This window comes from Theobroma cacao, chromosome 8, assembly GCF_053813885.1.
Source record: "Theobroma cacao isolate CCN51 chromosome 8, ASM5381388v1, whole genome shotgun sequence".
In the NCBI taxonomy this organism is placed as follows: domain Eukaryota; kingdom Viridiplantae; phylum Streptophyta; class Magnoliopsida; order Malvales; family Malvaceae; genus Theobroma; species Theobroma cacao.
In genome coordinates this window covers 4555958-4576314 of record NC_142646.1, presented here as the reverse complement: position 1 = coordinate 4576314, position 20357 = coordinate 4555958, and the positions used below count along the sequence as shown (strand labels likewise).

The following is a 20357-nucleotide window of genomic DNA, read 5'->3' as shown; positions in this document are numbered from 1 at the left end:
CACCAAATATTGAACCAAGGTGTTCATCTTTTTCCAGATTTCAATTTAACAATGAAAACAGATGCAAAACTACTCAAACAACTTGCGACTAGTCTGAAAAAATCCAGCTTTCAGTCCAGTTACCCAGCATCATCATTAACTGGAGCATTGCAAGAGCAAGGCAAAGATAATAAACTTACACACCCATTGTCTCTATATATACTTCATCAGTACACTATATCAGCAATATTATTACATACTTAATTCTTTGTAAAGTAAATATCATAAAAATCCACGACTGAGAGCCAGGCGCAAGGAACTCTTACCTGTTATCAATAGAGGAAAAGTGTCTACAGCTTTCATGAAAGGTTCAATCCCGTAAACCCCAATATATAGGGAGGATATTACACAACTTTATAGAGGATTTGGTTTAAATTTGAGAAAGCAAATTAACCATGGGTTGGCGTGGCCGACACTTAGCCTGCAAAGGTTGAGCCTTTGGCATGGTGAGGCCAGGCCCTTCCGTCATATCCACCATCTCCTTACCAATTCTCTCCCAATGAAAGCATTGAATTAGTGACCCCAAAGTCAAGCCAACCATTCGCATGGCCAACCCTTCTCCAGGACAGCTCCTCCGCCCTGACCCAAATGGCATGAACTTGAATCCGACTTTAGTCCCTTCCAAACCTTCAAATCTCTCTGGCTTAAATTTTGTAGGCTCCTCCCAATTGTTAGGATCATTATGTATAGCCCACAAGTTCACCATTAACATGGTGCCACACGGTATATGATACCCTCCGACCACGCAATCTTTTGATGACTCGTGTGGTATTAACAACGGACCGACTGGTTTGATTCGCATCGTCTCCCTTATAATGCAATGAAGATAAGGAAGATTAACCAAATCTGATTCATCCATCAGCCGAGCTTGTCCAACCACCGTATCCATCTCAGTTTGTGCCTTCTCCAGTACTTCCGGATGGTTCAGAAGAAAAGACATAGCCCATTCCAATGTCCCCGCTGAAGTATCTGTTCCTGCAAGAAGTAAAACCTGTCCCATTCAAGGACCCATATTAGGACACTGTCTATCGAAAGAAAAGAAGAACGAATTAAAAAAACTATTAGAACTATTAGCATCTTACCATCATGAGATTTCTAATGGTCTCATCCTTGTAGTTTTCAGGATCTTCTTCTTGCAAAGACAACAACACTTCAATCATGGTCTTTTTCTTTTCAGTAACTAAAGAATTTTTCCCATTACTCATTCTATTTCTCCATTCTTCTACCAACTCCTGAGTAAATGTTTCTCTTTTCTGCTGTAACTTTATCATCCTTTTCTCGCTCTTTCCAACCCACTTCAACACAGGCAAAAAATCTCCCATATTTGATGTGGCAGCCAAAAGAAACGTTTCAGTCATTATTTCACGAAATCTAGTCGCTTCCTTTACTTCTGCCACGTTGTCACCGTAATATCTTTTCCCCGCTATCATCCGCATCATCACGTTGAGCATCAGGTCGAAGAGTGCGGATTTCATCTCCACCATCCGATCTCGATTCTCGAACAGCTTGCGAAGAAGCGAACGGACCTCATCAAGGCGCGTGGTGTAGAGCAACTGGAGACAGTTAGTTGAGAGAAGTTGAAGAGACGATATACGCCTCAGATTCCGCCAGTTGTCACCGTAGGGAGCCCAGGCAAGGGTGGTGTAGTTGTTGCCCAAATGCTTCCCGAATTGAAGTTGGGGCCGGTTGGCGAAGACGATGTCGTTTTTGGTCAAGCATTCCTCCGCTGCTGATGGAGATGAGACGACGAGAACAGGGCGAGAGCCAAAATGGAGAAGAAGGATTGGGCCATGTTTGTTGGAGATTTTCGCTAGGGAACGGTGGAGAGGTTTCTTGAGAAGGTGGAGGTGGCCGATGATGGGTAAACTGGGAAAAGGGATAGGAGGATGGTTTTGAAACTTGTGGAGCAAATGGGTGGTGATAGAATAAAGGGCTACGAAGAGGAGGATTTGTAGAAACATGGTGAAACAATTAACCTTGGGTGTTTAGGTGTACTTGTGTTTCTTAAATACAATAATACTAGTGCCTGTCCGACAAGTTATGTAAGTTGTCGTCGGAGGGTTTTGGATTTTTCAGAGAAGTGATGCTGTTGTAGTTTGGAGGGTTTAACGGAAACCTCTCCACCTTCTCCAGTATGGGCCGTGTTTGTTGTGGTTTTTCCAATATGATAGGATTTCTCCGCCTCTTCGGAGAAGCCGAACAAGGTTACTTTTTGCACAAATTTGTCATGTGAATCTACCTTTAAGCTTGACTAATGTTAAAGTGTGAAGAGTGGCGTAGAGAAAGGTCCAAGCAATATCTTCCAGTCGGATTTCTATAATTATTCCCCTTCTAGATCTTCAATACTTGAATTTTCAAACTTGCAAATGAAGCAATGAGATGACCGGAGTTTACTTGACTACACCGTCTTCTGGTTTGTTTTAATGGGAGACCTCCTACAAGTCTCCCTGCTGCTTTTTCTTTCCTCTTTCGATGATTGCCTTTCCACAACACTCCACAGGAATTTTCCACCGAAGGAAACTCTCCTACCCAACTTCCTGCCCGCCCCAACTGTGTGCCTCCTCTTTTTTCAGCAGCAAAACATTGTCACTTCACGTAATAAAAAAAGCAGAATACTATATTAGTAAACCTATTTAAAAGTTTAATCTTGTTTATTACAATAATGAACAACTCCCAACAAATTTTCCACCTTTACGACTTCTTTCTCAAGTCTTTATATTTCTGTCAATCAATTATGGCTATGGATTTTATAAGGAACATTTCAAAAGAAACTTTTGTTTGATAAATATCAGTTTAATGCAATTAGGAACTAAATAAACATTAATGAGGGAAATCAAAATAAATCATCGGAAAAAAAACTAAAACATTATCTTTGAATTAAATAACGTGGACGATGGATAGCCTTGGAATTTGGAGACAAGATATATGACTTGGCATCCATATTTCCCATTATCCATTATTCATAGCCACGTGATTTAGATTCTCTCGAATGACTGTCCCTGTGCTGATAAATTTGTTGTGGTTTTAAAAGCTACCATTCAATTGTTTATGTTGTTAGGTTGGTTCATCGAGCTTTCTGATTTTGTTTAGAGATGAATTATGTCAAGTACAAGTCCATCTAGTTGAATAGTTTGGGTTCATAAAAAATTCTTACTATAACTTCAGAAAAATTTTCATTCTCGCTTTATCAATGAATCATTTGCCTTTCAGAAAAAGAAGTTTTAATAGAGAATGTGAAGAGATGGGCATCAAAAGATCAAAAGCCAGCACATACCGGAGAAAAAATGGGGAGTAAGTAGGGACAGTTAATCATAGTTTTGACTTTAACGAGGTTTCCTATGTTTTGTTGGTGAGAAAAGAAGGGCGGAAAGTTGGGGCAGGACTTTTCCGTTCTTAAAACAGGGTTTGGTTGAAGATTGTCTTGCAAATCTTTTTCATGTAAAATGCTTGTATTTCAGCGTGGGTATTACAAGGCCAATATTATTTCTTCTTGACAAAGTTTGATATCTACCCTGCAGTTGAACATGGGATGCAATTGGGGGTGCATAGACTTTTAGTCATTAAGTCCGTCCTGTAAAAAGCTGAACTCCGATTATAATAATAACATCATCGTTTCTATTCATTGAAGAAGCGCATAGCTAGAGAAGTAACTGCTTACAAAGTCTTATATAGGATTGTTATTTGCATTGGTATGTGGAGAAAACGCAACTTAAATAGGAGGTGCTGGCTTTGGCCCGGCAACAATGTCCCCTCTTTGCGGGGAGTTGCTCCTACTTTAATCCTTGGGGGTTTATCCCCATTTCACGGCATTGACTGAGAAAGAGAGGAGACTTCTGGGACCAATTCTGCATGCACCGGAAAGAATAGCGTTAACTTGCATTATTTTTTTTGTAAGACCATTCCTCAAGAGTTTCAATCAGGATTTAGCCATACAAGGTTTCAACCCGAACAGAGCCCACACAATATCCCAACAAAGATATAGCGACGGACCTTTTTCTCCACAACCCTGGAAAGTACGTATATTCCAAAAAAACCAGCGAAAGAGTCATACAGGGTAGCACAGGACTCCTACCATCACCGAATCACCACAGAGTAAATGCAACTTTGAAACAGTCAGAATCATTAGAATTAGAATCACCACAAAACCCAGTTTGCTTTCTATTAATTAAAATTACTGGTGAGATATTACTCGGTTACAGCAAAATTGTGTAGAGGTGAAATAGAAAATCTGTATCTTTCTTTTCAAGAAGCCTGCAAATCCAACAGGTAATAGGAGAAGGTTGGAAATTGTGAAAATTTCTACAACAAGCTTCATACCGTGGCTTTCCAGTTGTTGAAATACCAAGACTTTTGTTTCTCAGTTAGCATCCACTAAATTGGGCAGGAGGCTTATGATGATATCATTTGTTTATTTTTCTATGATTAAAATAAAATTTTTTATTTTGATATATTTTATATTAAAATTTAAATTTTTTTATAATATTAATATTCAATATTTTTTAATATAAAAAATAAAAATGTTACATGCTTAAAAACTATTTTTTTATTTTATTTTGGGACATCTTAAAGAAAATGAAATAAATAACTGAAGAGAGCATCAGTTTCTGTGCACACAAACATACTGGGTATCACGATCTTTCTTTCAAAAATAATTTTAATCAATTTAATTTAACCTGTGATGCTTTTTAGATGCAGCCAATTCGATCATATGCTCTCCAAAATGAAAGTGAAAGCAGCCCTGTTTTGAAATCAAATTAACCAAAATGGACACTGCTTCATCTCTCATTCATTTGAATCACGTATACAAAGTTTTTTAATCATTAACAATTAGATGCCTCAGATATCCCACTTTAGAATTCAGTTTAGTAGATTAGAAACACCAAACATTGAACCAAGGTGTTCATCTTTTTCCAGGTTTCAGTTTAAGAATGAAAACAGATGCATAAATTCTCAAACAACTGGCAACTAGTCTGAATATATCCAGGTCTCAGTCTAGTTGCCCAGCATCATCATTAACTAGAGCATAGCAAGAGCAAGGCAAAGATTAAAAACTTACACATCCATTGTCTATATATATCAGCAATATTGTACAGTAAATATCATAAAAATTCTACGACTACGAGCTAGGCACAAGCAGCTCTTACCCGTTATCAGTAGTGGAAATGTGTCGACAGCTTTCATGAAAGGTTCAATCCCATAAACCCCAATATATAGGGAGGAAATTACACAAACTTTATAGAGGATTTGGTTTAAATTTGAGAAAGCAAATTAACCATGGGTTGGCGAGGCCGACACTTAGCCTGCAAAGGTTGAGCCTTGGGCATGGTGAGGCCAGGCCCTTCCGTCATATCCACCATCTCCTTACCAATTCTCTCCCAATGAAAGCACTGAATTAGTGACCCCAGTGTCAAGCCAACCATTCGCATGGCCAACCCTTCTCCAGGACAGCTCCTCCGCCCTGACCTAAATGGCATGAACTTGAACCCATCTTTAGTCCCTTCCAAACCTTCAAATCTCTCTGGCTTAAATTTTGTAGGCTCCTCCCAATTGTTAGGATCATTATGTATAGCCCACAAGTTCACCATTAACATGGTGCCACGCGGTATATGATACCCTCCGACCACGCAATCTTTTGATGACTCGTGTGGTATTAACAACGGACCGACTGGTTTGATTCGCATCGTCTCCCTTATAATGCAATGAAGATAAGGAAGATTAGGCAAATCTGATTCGTCCATCAGCCGACCTTGTCCAACAACCGCATCCATCTCAGTTTGTGCATTCTCCAGTACTTCCGGATGGTTCAGAAGAAAAGACATCGCCCACTCCAATGTACCCGCTGAAGTATCAGTTCCTGCGAGAAGCAAAACCTATCACATTCAAGGACCCAAATTAGGACACTGTCTAATGAAAGAAAAGAAAAACGATATTAAAAAACTATTGGTACCGTTAACATCTTACCATCATGAGACTTCTAATAGTCTCATCCTTGTAGTTTTCAGGATCTTCTTCTTGCAAAGACAACAGCACTTCAATCATGGTCCTTTTCTTTTCTGTAACTAAAGAACTTTTCCCATCACTCATTCTACTTCTCCACTCTTGTACCAACTCCTGACTAAATGTTTCCCTTTTCTGCTGTAAGTTTATCATCCTTTTCTCGCTCTTTCCAACCCACTTCAACACAGGCAAAAAATCTCCCATATTTGATGCGCCACCCAAAAGAAACGTTTCCCTCATCATTTCACGAAACCTACTCGCTTCATCTATCTCTGCCACATTATCACCGTAATATCCTTTCCCCGCTATCATCCGCATCATGACGTTGAGCATCATCTCGAAGAGTGCGGATTTCATCTCCACCGTCCGATCTCGACTCTCGAAAAGCTTGCGAAGAAGCGAGCGGACCTCATCAAGGCGCGTGGAAGAGAGCAACTGGAGACAGTTAGTTGAGAGAAGTTGAAGAGACGATATACGCCTTAGGTTCCGCCAGTTGTCACCGTAAGGAGCCCAGGAAAGGCTGGTGTAGTTGTTGCCCAGATACTTTCCGAATAGAAGTGGAGGCCGGTTGGCGAAGACGATGTCGTTTTTGGTCAAGCATTCCTCGGCTGCGGATGGAGATGAGATGACGAGAACAGGGCGAGAGCCAAAATGGAGAAGAAGGATTGGGCCATGTTTGTTGGAGATTTTCGCTAAGGAACGATGGAGAGGCTTCTTGAGAAGGTGGAGGTGGCCAATGATGGGTAAACTGGGAAAAGGGATTGGTGGATGGTTTTGAAACTTGTGGAGCAAATGGGTGGTGATTGAATAAAGGGCTACAAAGAGGAGGATTTGTAGAAACATGGTCAGGTCAATAATTAACTTTGGGAGTTTTGATGGATTTATGTTTCTGAAGGATAATAGTGTTAAAATACCTTTTAAACATAGAATCAAGCCAAGACTGGCATCTAAGGGTTTAAAACAGAAAACAGAAGTAAAGAAGATGTTCTGAAGACTGGTTCAAGTTTTGAACTTCTCCCATATGTTTCATTCATTCAAAATTGGATACATATACATGCTGATAAAACAGGTAAAAGTTTTGTATCATACACTAACCAAGCATTACGAGTAATTTAGACAGATATCAAGAACAAATCTATCACCTACTACTACTAACACAAACATAACACTACAAAATACATTTCTTGTGCATATCAGCATATCACATGCAGTTTCATACACTGCTTAAGCACGCTTAGAGCCATGCACACATGTGCAACGTGAACCAACATTGCAAAGGAAAAGAACTCCGAAATGTCATCAACCTTTCTTTGACAAATTGCTGCTGCACCATGAGAAGAGTAACCTTCATGTCGCTGTGTCTTCATCGAAGGTCTCAACTTCAACAAATAGTACTGCTTGTCCGAGAAGTTACGTGGTAGTGGTTGGGATAAATTCAATTCCACTACGAAAGGCCCACTGGGCCCTCGTCCTTTCTGGAGAAGACTACAAAAAGACAACTTTTGCTCAAATTTGTCAAATGAAGCTACTTTTATGTTGGCGAATGTTAAAAAGATAAGAGTGGAGTAGAAAAGAGACAAAGCAACAACATCAACTTCTTTGGTATGGACAGTTGGATTTATATGATTATTTTCAATAGTGGAAAAATCCCACACTTGCAATCAGCCAATTAGATAAGGAGAGTTTACTTGACTATACTCTGTTCTGGTTTGTTTTAATGGGAGACCTCCTAAAAGTTTCCATGCTGCTTTTTCCTGCCCCTTTCCATGATTCCACCATGACTCCAAAACACGAATTTTCTAGCTGTAGTGAAAATGCTTTGGTCGAAGATTGTCTTGCAATTTTTTTTCTTTCATTTAAATGCTTGTATTTCAGCAGGGGCATTACAAGACCAATATCATTTCTTCTTAACAAAGATTGATACCTACTGCCGTTGAAGAAGTAGTTGATATCTTTTTTTTTTCTTTTCTTTTTGTAAATGCATTTAAAATATGACCAGCAAGAATACCATTATCTTTGTCTTGAAAATTACCTCCTAGTTTCTTATAATTAATTGAAACATCGGATGCAAGTGGGGATGGTGCGGTTAGGGGTATGTACGGGGATATCTTCCAAGCCAAGATGCATTGTCCTAATCCCTGAAACTATTAGTCATTTCAGTCCTGTAAAAAGGTGAACTCCAATCATAACATCATCCTTTTTAATCATTCAAGGACCGAATAGCTAGAGAAGTAATTGCTTACTGAAGTCTTATATGATTGTCATTTGCCTTAGTATGTAGAAATTATAACTTACATAGGATGTGCAAGCTTTGGCCCAGCAACTCTGTCCCCTCTTTAGGGGGAGTTGCTTCTACTTTAATCTTTGGGGATTTAACCCCATTTCATGGTAGAAAGAGAGACAAAAAGAGAAGACTTTTAGAACCAATTCTGCAAGTATGGAAAAGAACAGCATTAGCTTGCTTTCTGTTTATTAGAATTACTGGTGATGTGGTTCCTCAGTTAGAGTGCAGGGGCCGTTCACTTTTATGTAAAGTCTGCAGTTAATCAGTGTTAAATGTTCTGTTCACATTTGTGAAGTTGTACTAAATTGTAACGCTTATTCTGAAAGCGCTTTAACAGGCTTAAATATTTATGTAGGAGTATAAGTTTTCTTTCTTAGATGATAATGTTTGCTTGTGAACAGGCCAAAGTACTCGGATGGTAATTGGTAGCGCAAAATTTGTATGTAGAGACTTCTTTACAGAATTAATGCTAGTTCAAATTTCTTTCAGTGGCTTCACGTTAAAGCCCTCTTTCTTTGGAAACTAGGTCGGCACATGCATGACTTTAAGTCGGAGTTGTTGCATCCGGAGACACTCATAGACAAGGTCAATTGCTACATTCCAATTCAAATTGGGAAGTCATGTATCAATTTTCATTCACAATCTTCGTTGTTTTGCATTGAAGAGAAATAAGCTTCTCGGCTTAGACTTTAGAGGTGGTGGTTTCCAGCATTTTGATTAGGAGAATCAGGCATGTTTTAATTTACTAATGCTCATGGTATTTAGTACTTTCTCAGTTTAGCTTAATGGAAATTGTTCCTTAAATCTTTACTCATCTGGAAATGCTTTGATATTCCTCAGTTACAGCAAATTAGAACCTGTAGGCTAGGCTGGCCTTTAGTATTCACTTCATTTAGCCATATGGAATTTGTTCCTTTTGTCACCTGGAAATGTTATTTATATCTCTTATTTACAGAAGAACCTGTAGGCTAAGGCCTAATGGCCAAAATCTAGAATCTAAACGACCTCTCATTTCATATCATGGATTCAGGAGAGAATTACTTGAAGATTCTTCATCAAGTCCACATGATTGCGTGATTAATGTGTTTAAGTGAAAAGAAACAATGGAACTTTTAAGTTGAAAGATCAGAAAAGCAAATGTTAATCTTCCCAGTTTCACTTTCTTCAGTGAGGTTAGATTGCGAATCTAGTCTTAATCATCATAACCTTAGAAATTAACGCAGTTATTTTCCACGCGGATTGAACAGGGAAGCAATAAAGAAAACAAATTTATGCATCCCAATGCAGCTAGATGTGCATTCGGAAACTTCACTTGAAATCATCACACCAGAAATAGTATCAATGTATGCAAGCTCCAGACATTAGTGAATTATTAATAGTCTCTCACTCACTAGAGACAGAGTGAAACCTGTAGACCTGCTTTTCATGAATTTTCTTCCATATGCAGCGTGTTTATATAGTAGCCGCATAATCTTGAGACCTTCAACATTTGTACTATTGCTGGTTTAATCTATATTCTAACTGCTCTTATATATAAGAGCTTTGCTGGTGAAGTGGTTATGGAGTTAATATTTTTTTTGGAGACACAGGTTAAGGAATGTTAAGGGACCACTTTTTGCTTTTGGTTTGAGTCGACAGCACGTTGTAGTCAGATATTGAAGCTGTGGTCCCTCAAACATTTCTCTGCACTCTCCATCAGAATGTACATTGCATTTTCCATTATCATAACAGAGAAATGGCGGAATGAAGAGGGTGGTAGCTGTCGTTTGAGTTTGAATATCTGGCATCCATAAGAGTTTTCCTCATTTTGTTTCAGTGTCAGATTTCTGATTTGGTGAGCCCTTCATTTGTGTATTCAAAGCTTCCTGACTCTGTTTTTTGTGAATTATATGAACAAGAAATGCCTAAATGGCAAGGTGAACAAAATTTGGTATAATTGAAGCTTCTTCCAGTATCAAAAGTTAATTATCTATGATACTGAAAAGATAAAACTTTTGTAGAAAAGGGCATTTGTTATAGACATGTATGGAAGACCCTATTCAAATAGCTTTCAGAATAAGAAGTTAACATCAGATTTGATGAACTCTCAAACCAAAAAAATCTTAAGGTTCCAGACAGCATCATGACAAGTATGCACAGGAAATCTAGAAATTTGTTCTAATCTGAGTTTATTGGTGGGATTTGGAGATTTTCGAAGATTTGACTAGTCTGCTTGTCCTGGTTACCTGATCCTTGGTCACATAAGACAAAACAGGTTTTAGAACAAAGAAAGAAAATGTATAGTGTTGGGGGAAAGAAAAGGAAAACAATGGAGAAAGTGAGCATAAAGCAATGTGAAACAGCATTGTTCCGGATTAAGAATTCAACCAGGGGCCGAACCTCTAACGTCACCAATGGTGAGGACCACAGCTTTCTGATGTGGCAAGCACTAACCCAACAAAGACGAGAGCAAAAGATGATCAAATGTTGTAATCAATGTTCAAAATAATCAGTTACATATTGACAACATCGCTACCAGACGAATCATCCACCAAAAGAAAAGAAAAAGAAAATCGCTGGCAGATGTCAACTCAGGGACGTCCAGCAGAAATACTACTTCCACATCTTATATGTTTTACCTATGGAGTACTATTTTCTTACTACTTCTGCTGTTTTCCTTCTTTCTAAGTGCTAATTTGGATAATATCAAGACCACCTATAATGACTTTCAGGGTTTGTGAAGCAAAAAGAAGATACATGATCCGGATTTGGCTGCTTTTGATGATGAATATGGAGGAAGTGAGGAACAGTGACATCAAGTCTATCCTCATAGTCAACTTTCTGTCTAACATAAGCATTTAACAACCAAATAAAGCGCCAGATGAATCAATTTACAAAATGAAGCAAACCAGCAACACATTCATTTTCAGTTGCGGAGTTCTATTGCAGCCTGCCCCGTAATGGCTTTTGCGTCTATGTGAAATTTAATCTGTTTAGTGGGAAATTTAAATGGATACTAGATGGTTTACTTATTCCTTTGAGACCCTCGCAAATACTAGTTGCATCGTTTCTCATCCACCTAATTAAATAAATGAAACAAAGTACAATATGTGTCAGGAGTCAGGACATAATTAATTCACCCGAACCACCCCCCAGTAAACCTGTGAAGGGCTGAAGGCTTATTTCTTCTCGAGAAACAAGAAGGCACACATTTGCTTCGTTTCAAATATGGAAAACGCTTCTAAAGTTACAAAGTTAGATTATAAAATCCTTTTCATGCGCCGCTAGGTGTCACTACACTGCTAATTAGCCACCTTTAGTCACTTGCCAATTTCTTCTTCATCACCTGGTTCTTTATAGTACTATAGAAAACCCTAACCCTGCCCAAATCCTGGAAACACTAAACCCAGTCTTTGTTCTAAAGCAATGGATTCCCTAAAGAAAAAGGGGAAGATGACTCCCATCTTTACCACTCCTAAAACCAGCGATCTTGACAAAATGGTTTTGGAGCAGACATGCAGCAATCCATTTTGTTTCTTTTGTATCATGAAAGAGCCAGACCCATCTCTCAGAAGAGCTGGAATAGCAAGTTGTTTCAAGGAAATGCCTCTCATCGGCGATGACCAACAACATGTTTTGGTGCTGAGTGGCCTTTGGAATATTGCCATGACGCAGCCAGATGATCCTGAGTTCCCATCCCTTGGCATCTTTGACTGCATGGCAAGTTTCATAGACAAAGGAATCAATGATAGATGCTGGCTTCTTAGGGACCAGAACATCTACATTCCCTACTATGCTGCTCATGTTATTGGTTCTTATACTATGAACAAGGTTGAGTTTGCGGAGAAAGCTGTCCTGGCAGGTGTGATACCTCCATTAATGGAGCTTCTAAGGGGAAAGATAAGTTGGGTTGAACAAAGAGTTGCGGTTCGAGCTCTTGGTCACCTTGCCAGCTATGAGAGAACCTTTGAAGCAGTAGCCGCTTATGAAGAGGAGGTAGTGCGATTAGGCATGCACTTAGCTTCCACTTGCCTGGATGAAGTGTATGTTAAGTTTGTAGGTGTGAAGGATAAAAGTAAGAGATCAAAATATCACTGTGACTTGCTTACAAGAGGAGTTGGTGGTTTGGAAATGGAAAACCGGAAGGCTGAAGAATGGGCTAGCCAGCTTCAGTGCTGGTCTCTCTATCTTCTCAACTGCTTTGCTTGCAAAGAGAGATCTCTGAATCTTATTTGTAAGCAAGAGTTTTTGACAAAATTGTCTGGAATGTGGGGTGGATTGATAAATCACTCATCACCAGCTGGGGTGGGACTGATTAGAATTTTGTGCTACAGTAAATATGGAAGAAAAAGCATCTCTGAATCTAAGGATGTCTTAGAGAATCTATGTCATCTCTCGAGATCATCAGATGATTGGCAGTACATGGCCATTGATTGTCTTCTATTGCTTCTCAATGACCCAGATACGAGGTACAAGGTTATTGAAATTGCCACCATGTTTCTTATCGATTTGGTTGAACTCAAAAGCCTGGGAGACAGATCAAGATTAGGTGAAACAATCACAAAAGCCCTCCTCTTAGATTATAAACAAAGCAAATTTAGAATCAAGAACAGCCAAGTTCAAAAGGGTTTACAGGAAACATGGGAGTTGAAGGTAGAAAGGAGAAAGAGAGAAAAAGTTATGTCCGAGGAAAAAGTTGAAGAAAGAAGGGTCCTAGGAAACCTGATTAAGCAACAAGCAAACCATATGTTCTGGTTGGGAGATGTAGAAGCAGCTGTAAAGAGCTACACCGAAGCATTAGATGCATGCCCTTTGAAGCTTAGAAAAGAGAGAATGGTTCTCTACAGTAATCGAGCTCAGTGTTATTTGATGCTTAGAGACCCTGACGCTGCCATCAGAGACTCGACTCGAGCTCTTTGTCTCTCCAATCCTGCAAATTCTCATGGTAAAAGTTTGTGGAGACGATCGCAGGCTTATGACATGAAAGGGTTGGCTAAAGAGAGCTTGATGGACTGTATAATGTTCATCAATGGCTGCATCAACTCAGAGACTAGCAAGCGTTTGAAGATTCCATATAATGCAGCTCGTATGATCAGCAAACACATGGATGCCACATGGCTCTTTGCCAATGCCCAATCGAAGGCCACGATCAGTCATCTGCGAGCAGTACAAGAATCAGACGATGATTATGAGATAAGTAGCAACGAAGACCAAGAATGTGATGAAATGATGAGGATGATGATGGAGAAGAAAAGTATGGCATCCGGTGAGCATTTACTTGATTATCATAAAATAGTACAAAGTCACTGCACCTCAATCTTTTGAAATTCAAATGGATACTAGTAGTACATACATTTTCTGCAACTTGGCGTGCTTCTAAAGTGATAGCGCACCTTTTAGTTTCGTGATTGCAGTGTTTATGACTTTTGCTGGTAACTTTTTTCAGGGCTGTCCACCATAATTGAAGAACCTTTGATTGTAAAGGAAAGAAGCTGGAAAGAAACGAAAAGGGCAAGAAGAAGAAACAAAGCTGTTGTGGCTCGATCTATGTAAAGCCAAATAAAGATCACTACATGTTGAAGTAATGATGCCTTTGTTTGGGCATCAAGTTTTCCATATATGGTTCATTAATCTCAAATTCTCCATGACATTGCGGATTGTTTGTGATTCAAATTAAAAAATTATCATGGAGAAATATTTTGGCTGTTTTGAGTTAGAGAAAAAAATGACAGCCATGACTGATAATGACTTCAATTTTCACTTTTAAGAGGAGATACCATGAAAGTGGAATGCCAGTGGTGTTCGCAGTGGGTCTTTTATTTTTCAAAAGTAAAAATATATGGCAAGGGGTGGAGAGGACCACTTGAGCACATTGCTGAAAAAATGTATTGACTGAAGAAGAAAACAAAATCAACCAAAGCACAGAAAAGCCAACCTTTTATCAATCATCATCAGCCCAGCACTCGACTTTCTACTGTTTTTAGTTTTCAAGGCGAGGATGCTAAGGTAGATATAGAGTAGAAGCCTATATAACATAAATGGGTTTCTTAAAAGCTGGCATTAAGATTAGGGTCGGTAAAATTAATTTAAATTTCAAAAATTAATTCATTTGATCTGAACTCGACTTAACTTGATTTAATAAAAAATTTTAACAATTCAAATCTATCAAATTTGAATTCAGAATTACTTGAACTCAAAACGATACGAATTTGGATTGTTTTAAATTCAAAATGATTCGAATTCGAACGACTTTAAAGATTAACATGAACTTAAATAGATTTTACTTTAAACCCAACCATTTGATGAATCCAAATAATTTAAATTCGAAAAACCCGAATGAATCAAATCTAAAACGATTTTATCCCAAATTGATTTGAACAAAATAACTCAAACTCAAAACAATCATAACCTAAATTTTTTTCAGAACCTAATGACCCAACTCAATGCGACCTGACTCATCCAAGCAGCCTCTAATCAAGGAATTAAGAAAAAGTGTCTTTGCATATTTATTAGAAAAACCTTCATTATCATTTCGTCAGGATACTGTATATCTCCCAAAACCATAAAGACATGTAGTATTGCCTTTTTCTCAGCAGAAACCTTTCTAGGTAGGCTTTAGAATGAAATTTATTAGAAATGCTTAGACAAGTTTATCAACAGGATGATATATACGATATTACAACAATGCAAGTTTTGAAGGCTAATCTATTTCCTCATCTACAAGTTCTCAGACACTATGCATCTGCTGCTCTATACTAATCTTATCTGCACTTCAGATCATTACAACACTGCAAATTAAACAACCCTACTAATTCTCAGTCTATATATGCATAGGACACAACCACTGCCAAAACCCAAGATGAGAACAAACTCCAAATAACAAATAATATAGCGACCTGAGATCACACGTCAGTCAAGCTGGAAAATCAGCCGTCCAATCTACCAGCTTGGGAAGCAGGAAAAAACCCCAAAAGAAAAAGGGTAAATCTTCATATATAAACGCTTAAGATAATTATATATTGTGTAATGAGAATGCATGCATTAGGGATGACTGCGTATAGTGGAGTGCAACTCATAACTAACTTTTACGTACTATCAATAAGGTTTTTATAAACAAATCATTAATGTGCGCTTTAAGTTTGGCAGATTCGCACCTTAGTTTCTTGACTGCGGCCTCCACTATGGAGCTAAACATATACTACTGGATCTTCTTGTAGAATTATACGACTTTCGTTTTTATTTTTTATATATTAAAGCAATACTTTTTGTTTATTCGCTGATTGATTCGAGGCTATATTTACTCTTCTGTCTTTAGCTCTAGGTTTGTACGGTGCTTTTTGAATTTAAGGCTTGTTTTAAGCATGGGATATGGTCTATATCTCCATGTGAAGCAGCTCGTAGCTTAGGACCTTAGGTTATTTCCTCTGTCATTCTCAGGGCCGGCCCTTGGTTAAAAGCCACCCAGACAAGAGTTTTAGGTTTTAAATTTAGAGAGGATACATAATTTTATAATAATTATATTATAATTAATTATATTAAAAATATATAAAAATTAAGATAATTAATAAAATTAAAAATTTACTTATTCTCTTATACCTAATAAACATCTATTTTCTTTTACTTCCACATCCTTATTTTTCATTAAAAATATATAAAAATTAAAGATAATTAATAAATAACATATTTTCTCATTTTTCGTGCTTAATAAATGTTGTTATATTTTTACACACGTGCAAGCGTACGTGTTGCACAAATAATATAATAGTAAGTAAGTATCGCTTCCTCAAGGAATTGTATATAAACTCTTGCTAATTACTAAAATTTAGCACCCTAATCCTATCCAAGTGAATCCAATTTTAAAATTTAATTAAAACTGAAATTAAAATAACAAACTAAACTAATGAACTAATGCTAAGAAATTTCTAAGAGTTCAGTAAAATGGAGCCTAGGACTGTGGAAATACTCTACTTTTCATTTGGATTTAATTTCATTTCTTATACTTATATCAAAGGGTTGGCTGTTAGCCTAGAGTTCAAATTTATTTACAATTCTCTATCGAGATATTATAAACATACCTATCTTAACTAATTTTTCATATGTCTATGTAAATTAATTAAGGTAGGTTCAATAAGCTTATCCCCTAATCTTGGCTACACATGGTATTGAAGTATATTTTTATTCTAAATACTAATCAAATCACCTATGCCCTAAGTGAAGTGAACACATGCTACTCAAATTCTTAGTCTGTTCTAAATTCCCTTTGTCAAGTTGCATTTAGAGACCTAACTCAATCTAATTGTTGATCAAGCAATTAGAAGCGATAATCATTGATTTGAAACAAACAACACAACACCCATTAATATTGAGTAAAAGGAAATGAAAGTATCCAAACTACAAGTAGAGATTAACCACAATTCTAGGAATACAAATTTAATTCAACATGTTTAATACAAAACCCAATATGCCTAGAAAAATGTTCATTTCTACAATAAAAAAGAGAGAAAGATGAAACAAGTGTGAGAAAGGTAAGCTGATGTGGATGATACAGCTCCCGAGAAAATCTTTCATTTCTCTTCTCCCTTTTCCTCTTTTGTGTAGACCAAATCCTTAATTTTTTTCTATGTCTGATGATAAGCTGCTCCAGCTCCTCCCCCTTCCTTTTCCCTAAAAAAAACTCTCTTTTATAATCTTTAAAAGTGACTTTCTGATCTGAAAAATTGAAGGGTCCACATTGTTTAACTTGACGCTATAGCATTGGGGGTTTAATGCTGTAGCGTTGAGTTCACTGCCAAAGGTAGTGTTTGTAGTACTAGATAATGCTGCAGTGCTGGGAGCTTGATGCTGCAGCGCTGGAGGTTCTGTTTGGTGAGGGGGGACAGCGATGCAATGTTGTGGTTCCTTCAAGCTACCCAATGTAGAGCTACTACGATCAAGCTACTTCTAATGCAATTTTGACCATTCTCTGATCAGAACTGGATGAAGTGATAAACATGAAAGTTATAGCTCTTCCTCTTAACTTTCTAATTATCTATGAATCATTTTGATTGGACTTTTATAGCTTGAGTTATGTCTAAAATACCATTGTATGTTTAGTAAAGTCTACGCCTGATCAACTTGTGTAATTCCTTGCCACTTGATCCTTTTTCTTTTGAGGACCTTGAAAACATAGGAACTAAATCAATCATAGTTAAAAATAGGCATTTTTAGCATAAAAAAGAACTAAAATAACTTGAAATAAACTAGCTCAATTATGAGTTAACTAGTTAAAGAAAAACAAAGAAAACTACTTACAACTTTGCCTAAACTCAAATACTTAGCCATTTTATCACTCAAAATATGGCAAGATAACTGTATATAATGCAATTATCAATAAATCTCGATTTTTATTTCTTTCCAATTCTTAGAATACTAATTCTCAATTATCTCTCCTATTTCCTTTCAACTAACAATAATATGTATTTGCATCTACTATGATTTCTTATAAAGAAATTGCATTTAAAATGAATATAAAACCTAAATTTCGTGATACACGTATCATTCATAGAAAAAACAATTCAATGAGAATGTTAATGAAACAATAAGATCTCTAAAGAATCATTTAGAATTAATTAATTTTTAAATATATTAGATCAAGCAATTTTTTCACTCCAAAGTAGATTTGAACAATTTAAGATATATGAAAGTATTTTTGATTTTCTATTTAACATTAAAAAGTTGAAGTCATTAGATGATAATAGTTTGAAAGAATATTGCCATAATTTTAAATGTTCTTTAAAATATAACAACTATTCTAGTATTGATGATTTAAATTTATTTTCAAATTTAAGAATTTTAAAAGAAATTATACAAATGAAAGATAACATTCCAATCAACATACTTAGTTATATAAAAAGACTTAGATTCTTTTTTCAAAATTCATATATTGCTTTTAGAATAATATTAATAATTTCAGTAAGTATTGCTTCAGGATAAAAAAGTTTTTTAAAACTAAAATTAGTAAAATCTTATTTAAGATCATCAATGTTTTAAGAAATATTAAATAGATTGGTTATATTACCAATTAAGAAAAATATTAAAAGAACTTGATTATAAAAATTAATTAAAAATTTTACATCTCAAAAAGTTGAAAGAATAAATTTTAATAATTTTTTTAATTTTAATAAAAAAAAAACCTCATTTGCATATTTTGCTTTATGTTATGAATTTATTGAGTTGCCCCTGCTCATTCATTCTGCTTCTCTACTATTTGCTTTTATCATAAAATAAGAAAGATAATTAAATCTTTAAATTATCTCTTTTATTTTTGTAAAAAAAAGTTGATAGTTTTTCCATTTTGTTTGCCCGTCCTCTTTTCGTTTATATATATATATACTGCTGCATTCTACTTGGGTTGTAGCCCAAGTTTCTGAAGGCCAACTTTGCATCCTCGTTGGGCTCATTTAAATAGGTAAAAATTCATTAGGTTTTGGATCCAATACCTATTACATGGTTAAAAGAAAGCTCAATGAAACTTTTTTATTTTGTCACGTGTCAACATCTTTAGCGTTGGGTTGTGATTGAGGAGTGTTGTTCACAGGCTTGGAACAAGATTTGGACTTTTTGTCTGTTTTTTCTATTTTTTTAATATTCTGGTCAGTGATGGGTTATTTTTTTACTGCAAAAAATAGTGAGGTTTAATATTTTTTCTTAATACTTACATACAAATTTAAGATATATGAAAATATCTTTAATTATATATATATATATATATATTATAAAATAAAATATTTGGATAGATATTTGTGGATTTCATCCAAGTTTGAAGTGAAATAAATTTTTAATTTTTAATGAGACATGATATGGATCACAAAGTGGATTAATTCTAAATAATTATAAAAATATAAGATAGAAAAGTATTAATTAAAATTGAAGATAATTTAGAAAATTTCATCATTATAACCAAAAAAATTTTAATAAGTGTAATCAATATCATTTTATTTTGACTTTCTAAAAATATTCATTTTCTTTTAATAATTTTATTATATCAATTATGTAGCTTATCAATAATTACTTTTAAAATATTATATTTTCTCAATATGAATTTGATTTTGCTATTAGAATCATGCAATTAATAAAATTTGATTATATCAACATTAGCATAAATTAAGATATAAAAAATCTAATGTTTTAAAAAAATATTATTTAAATTAAAAATTTTGCTTAATAAGACATGATGAAATGTTTTAAAAATAATGATTTTTTAAAATAATTATCTTTAATTTATCGTTATTGCTATCATTTATAATCTTTTTAAATTTAAAACTATTTGTCTTTAATTACTATTTTTTATTTATAATATTATATAATTTAAAATTATTTTTAACAAAAAATTCAACACCCGTGCGAAGGGGCCATCACTCTAGTAAAAAATTAAAGGCACGGCCTAAGATAAGAAATTTAAAATTTCATTATCAGAATGCATCGGGACTCTATTTGTGCACTGGGTGGAATCTGTTGATTTTTATTTGCTCGTACAAATACAACTTTTACCATGCCATGTGTCACGGTTGTTAAAGGTTCCATCAACTTGAAAAGTTTGTTACGTCTCTTTTACAAATTTCATTGTCAAAGGTTCTACATATGCGCTAATACAGTACTACTAATCTCTTCTTTACTACATTCAAATGTTTACTGCACGTTTAGTACAGAAACAGCTAAGCAATCCCACTATTTAGCTTCTGGACTTCTAGTTAGCGAAAATATTCATATCTTTAACGGTTTTTTTTTATGGGTTTTCATGTCATAAATAGTTCTTTTCCATAGTTTTCAGTAGTTCCAAACATTTCATGTAGAGTTTTTTCCATATATTTTTTAAAGTAGCTTTTTTTCTATATACCCCTTTTTTGTAATATTTTATATTAAATTCTCTTATAGGCATTTGGATCGTGCAATGTATGACTTAGCTACTTAACCTTCTCTTAATAGGTCTAGTGGTCCGTATAGCTTGCAAGTTTGGCTTGACAGGAGGTTAGGTTTTGAATATAGTTTTTTATATTAAGAAAAAAAATTTATTATTATA

The 20357-nt window shown here is 35.7% G+C and overlaps 3 protein-coding genes and 1 long non-coding RNA gene across 5 annotated transcripts; 2 read left to right on the top strand and 2 right to left on the bottom strand.

The window, feature by feature from the left end:
• Positions 1 to 167: 167 nt before the first annotated feature.
• LOC18592018 (cytochrome P450 81Q32-like) lies at positions 168 to 2631 on the bottom strand. The gene is made up of 2 exons (XM_007018492.3): positions 1122 to 2631; positions 168 to 1030 (listed from the first exon to the last, which is right to left on the bottom strand). Exons 1-2 carry the CDS (start codon positions 1998 to 2000, stop codon positions 410 to 412), a joined length of 1500 nt encoding a protein of 499 aa, XP_007018554.2. The 5' UTR covers positions 2001 to 2631; the 3' UTR covers positions 168 to 409.
• A 2452-nt stretch (positions 2632 to 5083) lies between these two features.
• LOC18592017 (cytochrome P450 81Q32-like) lies at positions 5084 to 7444 on the bottom strand. The gene is made up of 2 exons (XM_018125789.2): positions 6001 to 7444; positions 5084 to 5909 (listed from the first exon to the last, which is right to left on the bottom strand). The coding sequence occupies exons 1-2, from the start codon at positions 6877 to 6879 to the stop codon at positions 5289 to 5291; spliced, it is 1500 nt and encodes a 499-aa protein (XP_017981278.1). The 5' UTR covers positions 6880 to 7444; the 3' UTR covers positions 5084 to 5288.
• A 262-nt stretch (positions 7445 to 7706) lies between these two features.
• LOC108663071 (uncharacterized) lies at positions 7707 to 9134 on the top strand. Its single transcript, XR_001928991.2, has 2 exons — positions 7707 to 8759; positions 8847 to 9134. It is a non-coding gene; the product is annotated as an uncharacterized LOC108663071 (long non-coding RNA).
• Positions 9135 to 11725: 2591 nt separating this feature from the next.
• Positions 11726 to 13947, top strand: LOC18592016 (ARM-repeat/Tetratricopeptide repeat (TPR)-like protein). Of its 2 annotated transcripts, none has more exons than XM_088808993.1 (2): positions 11726 to 13553; positions 13746 to 13947. In XM_088808993.1, the coding sequence occupies exons 1-2, from the start codon at positions 11726 to 11728 to the stop codon at positions 13850 to 13852; spliced, it is 1935 nt and encodes a 644-aa protein (XP_088665119.1). In that variant the 3' UTR covers positions 13853 to 13947. The 2 variants fall into 2 exon arrangements, with proteins under 2 accessions (XP_088665119.1, XP_007018552.2); XM_007018490.3 differs by having other exon boundaries at positions 11726 to 13565.
• The last annotated feature ends 6410 nt before the right edge of the window (positions 13948 to 20357 follow it).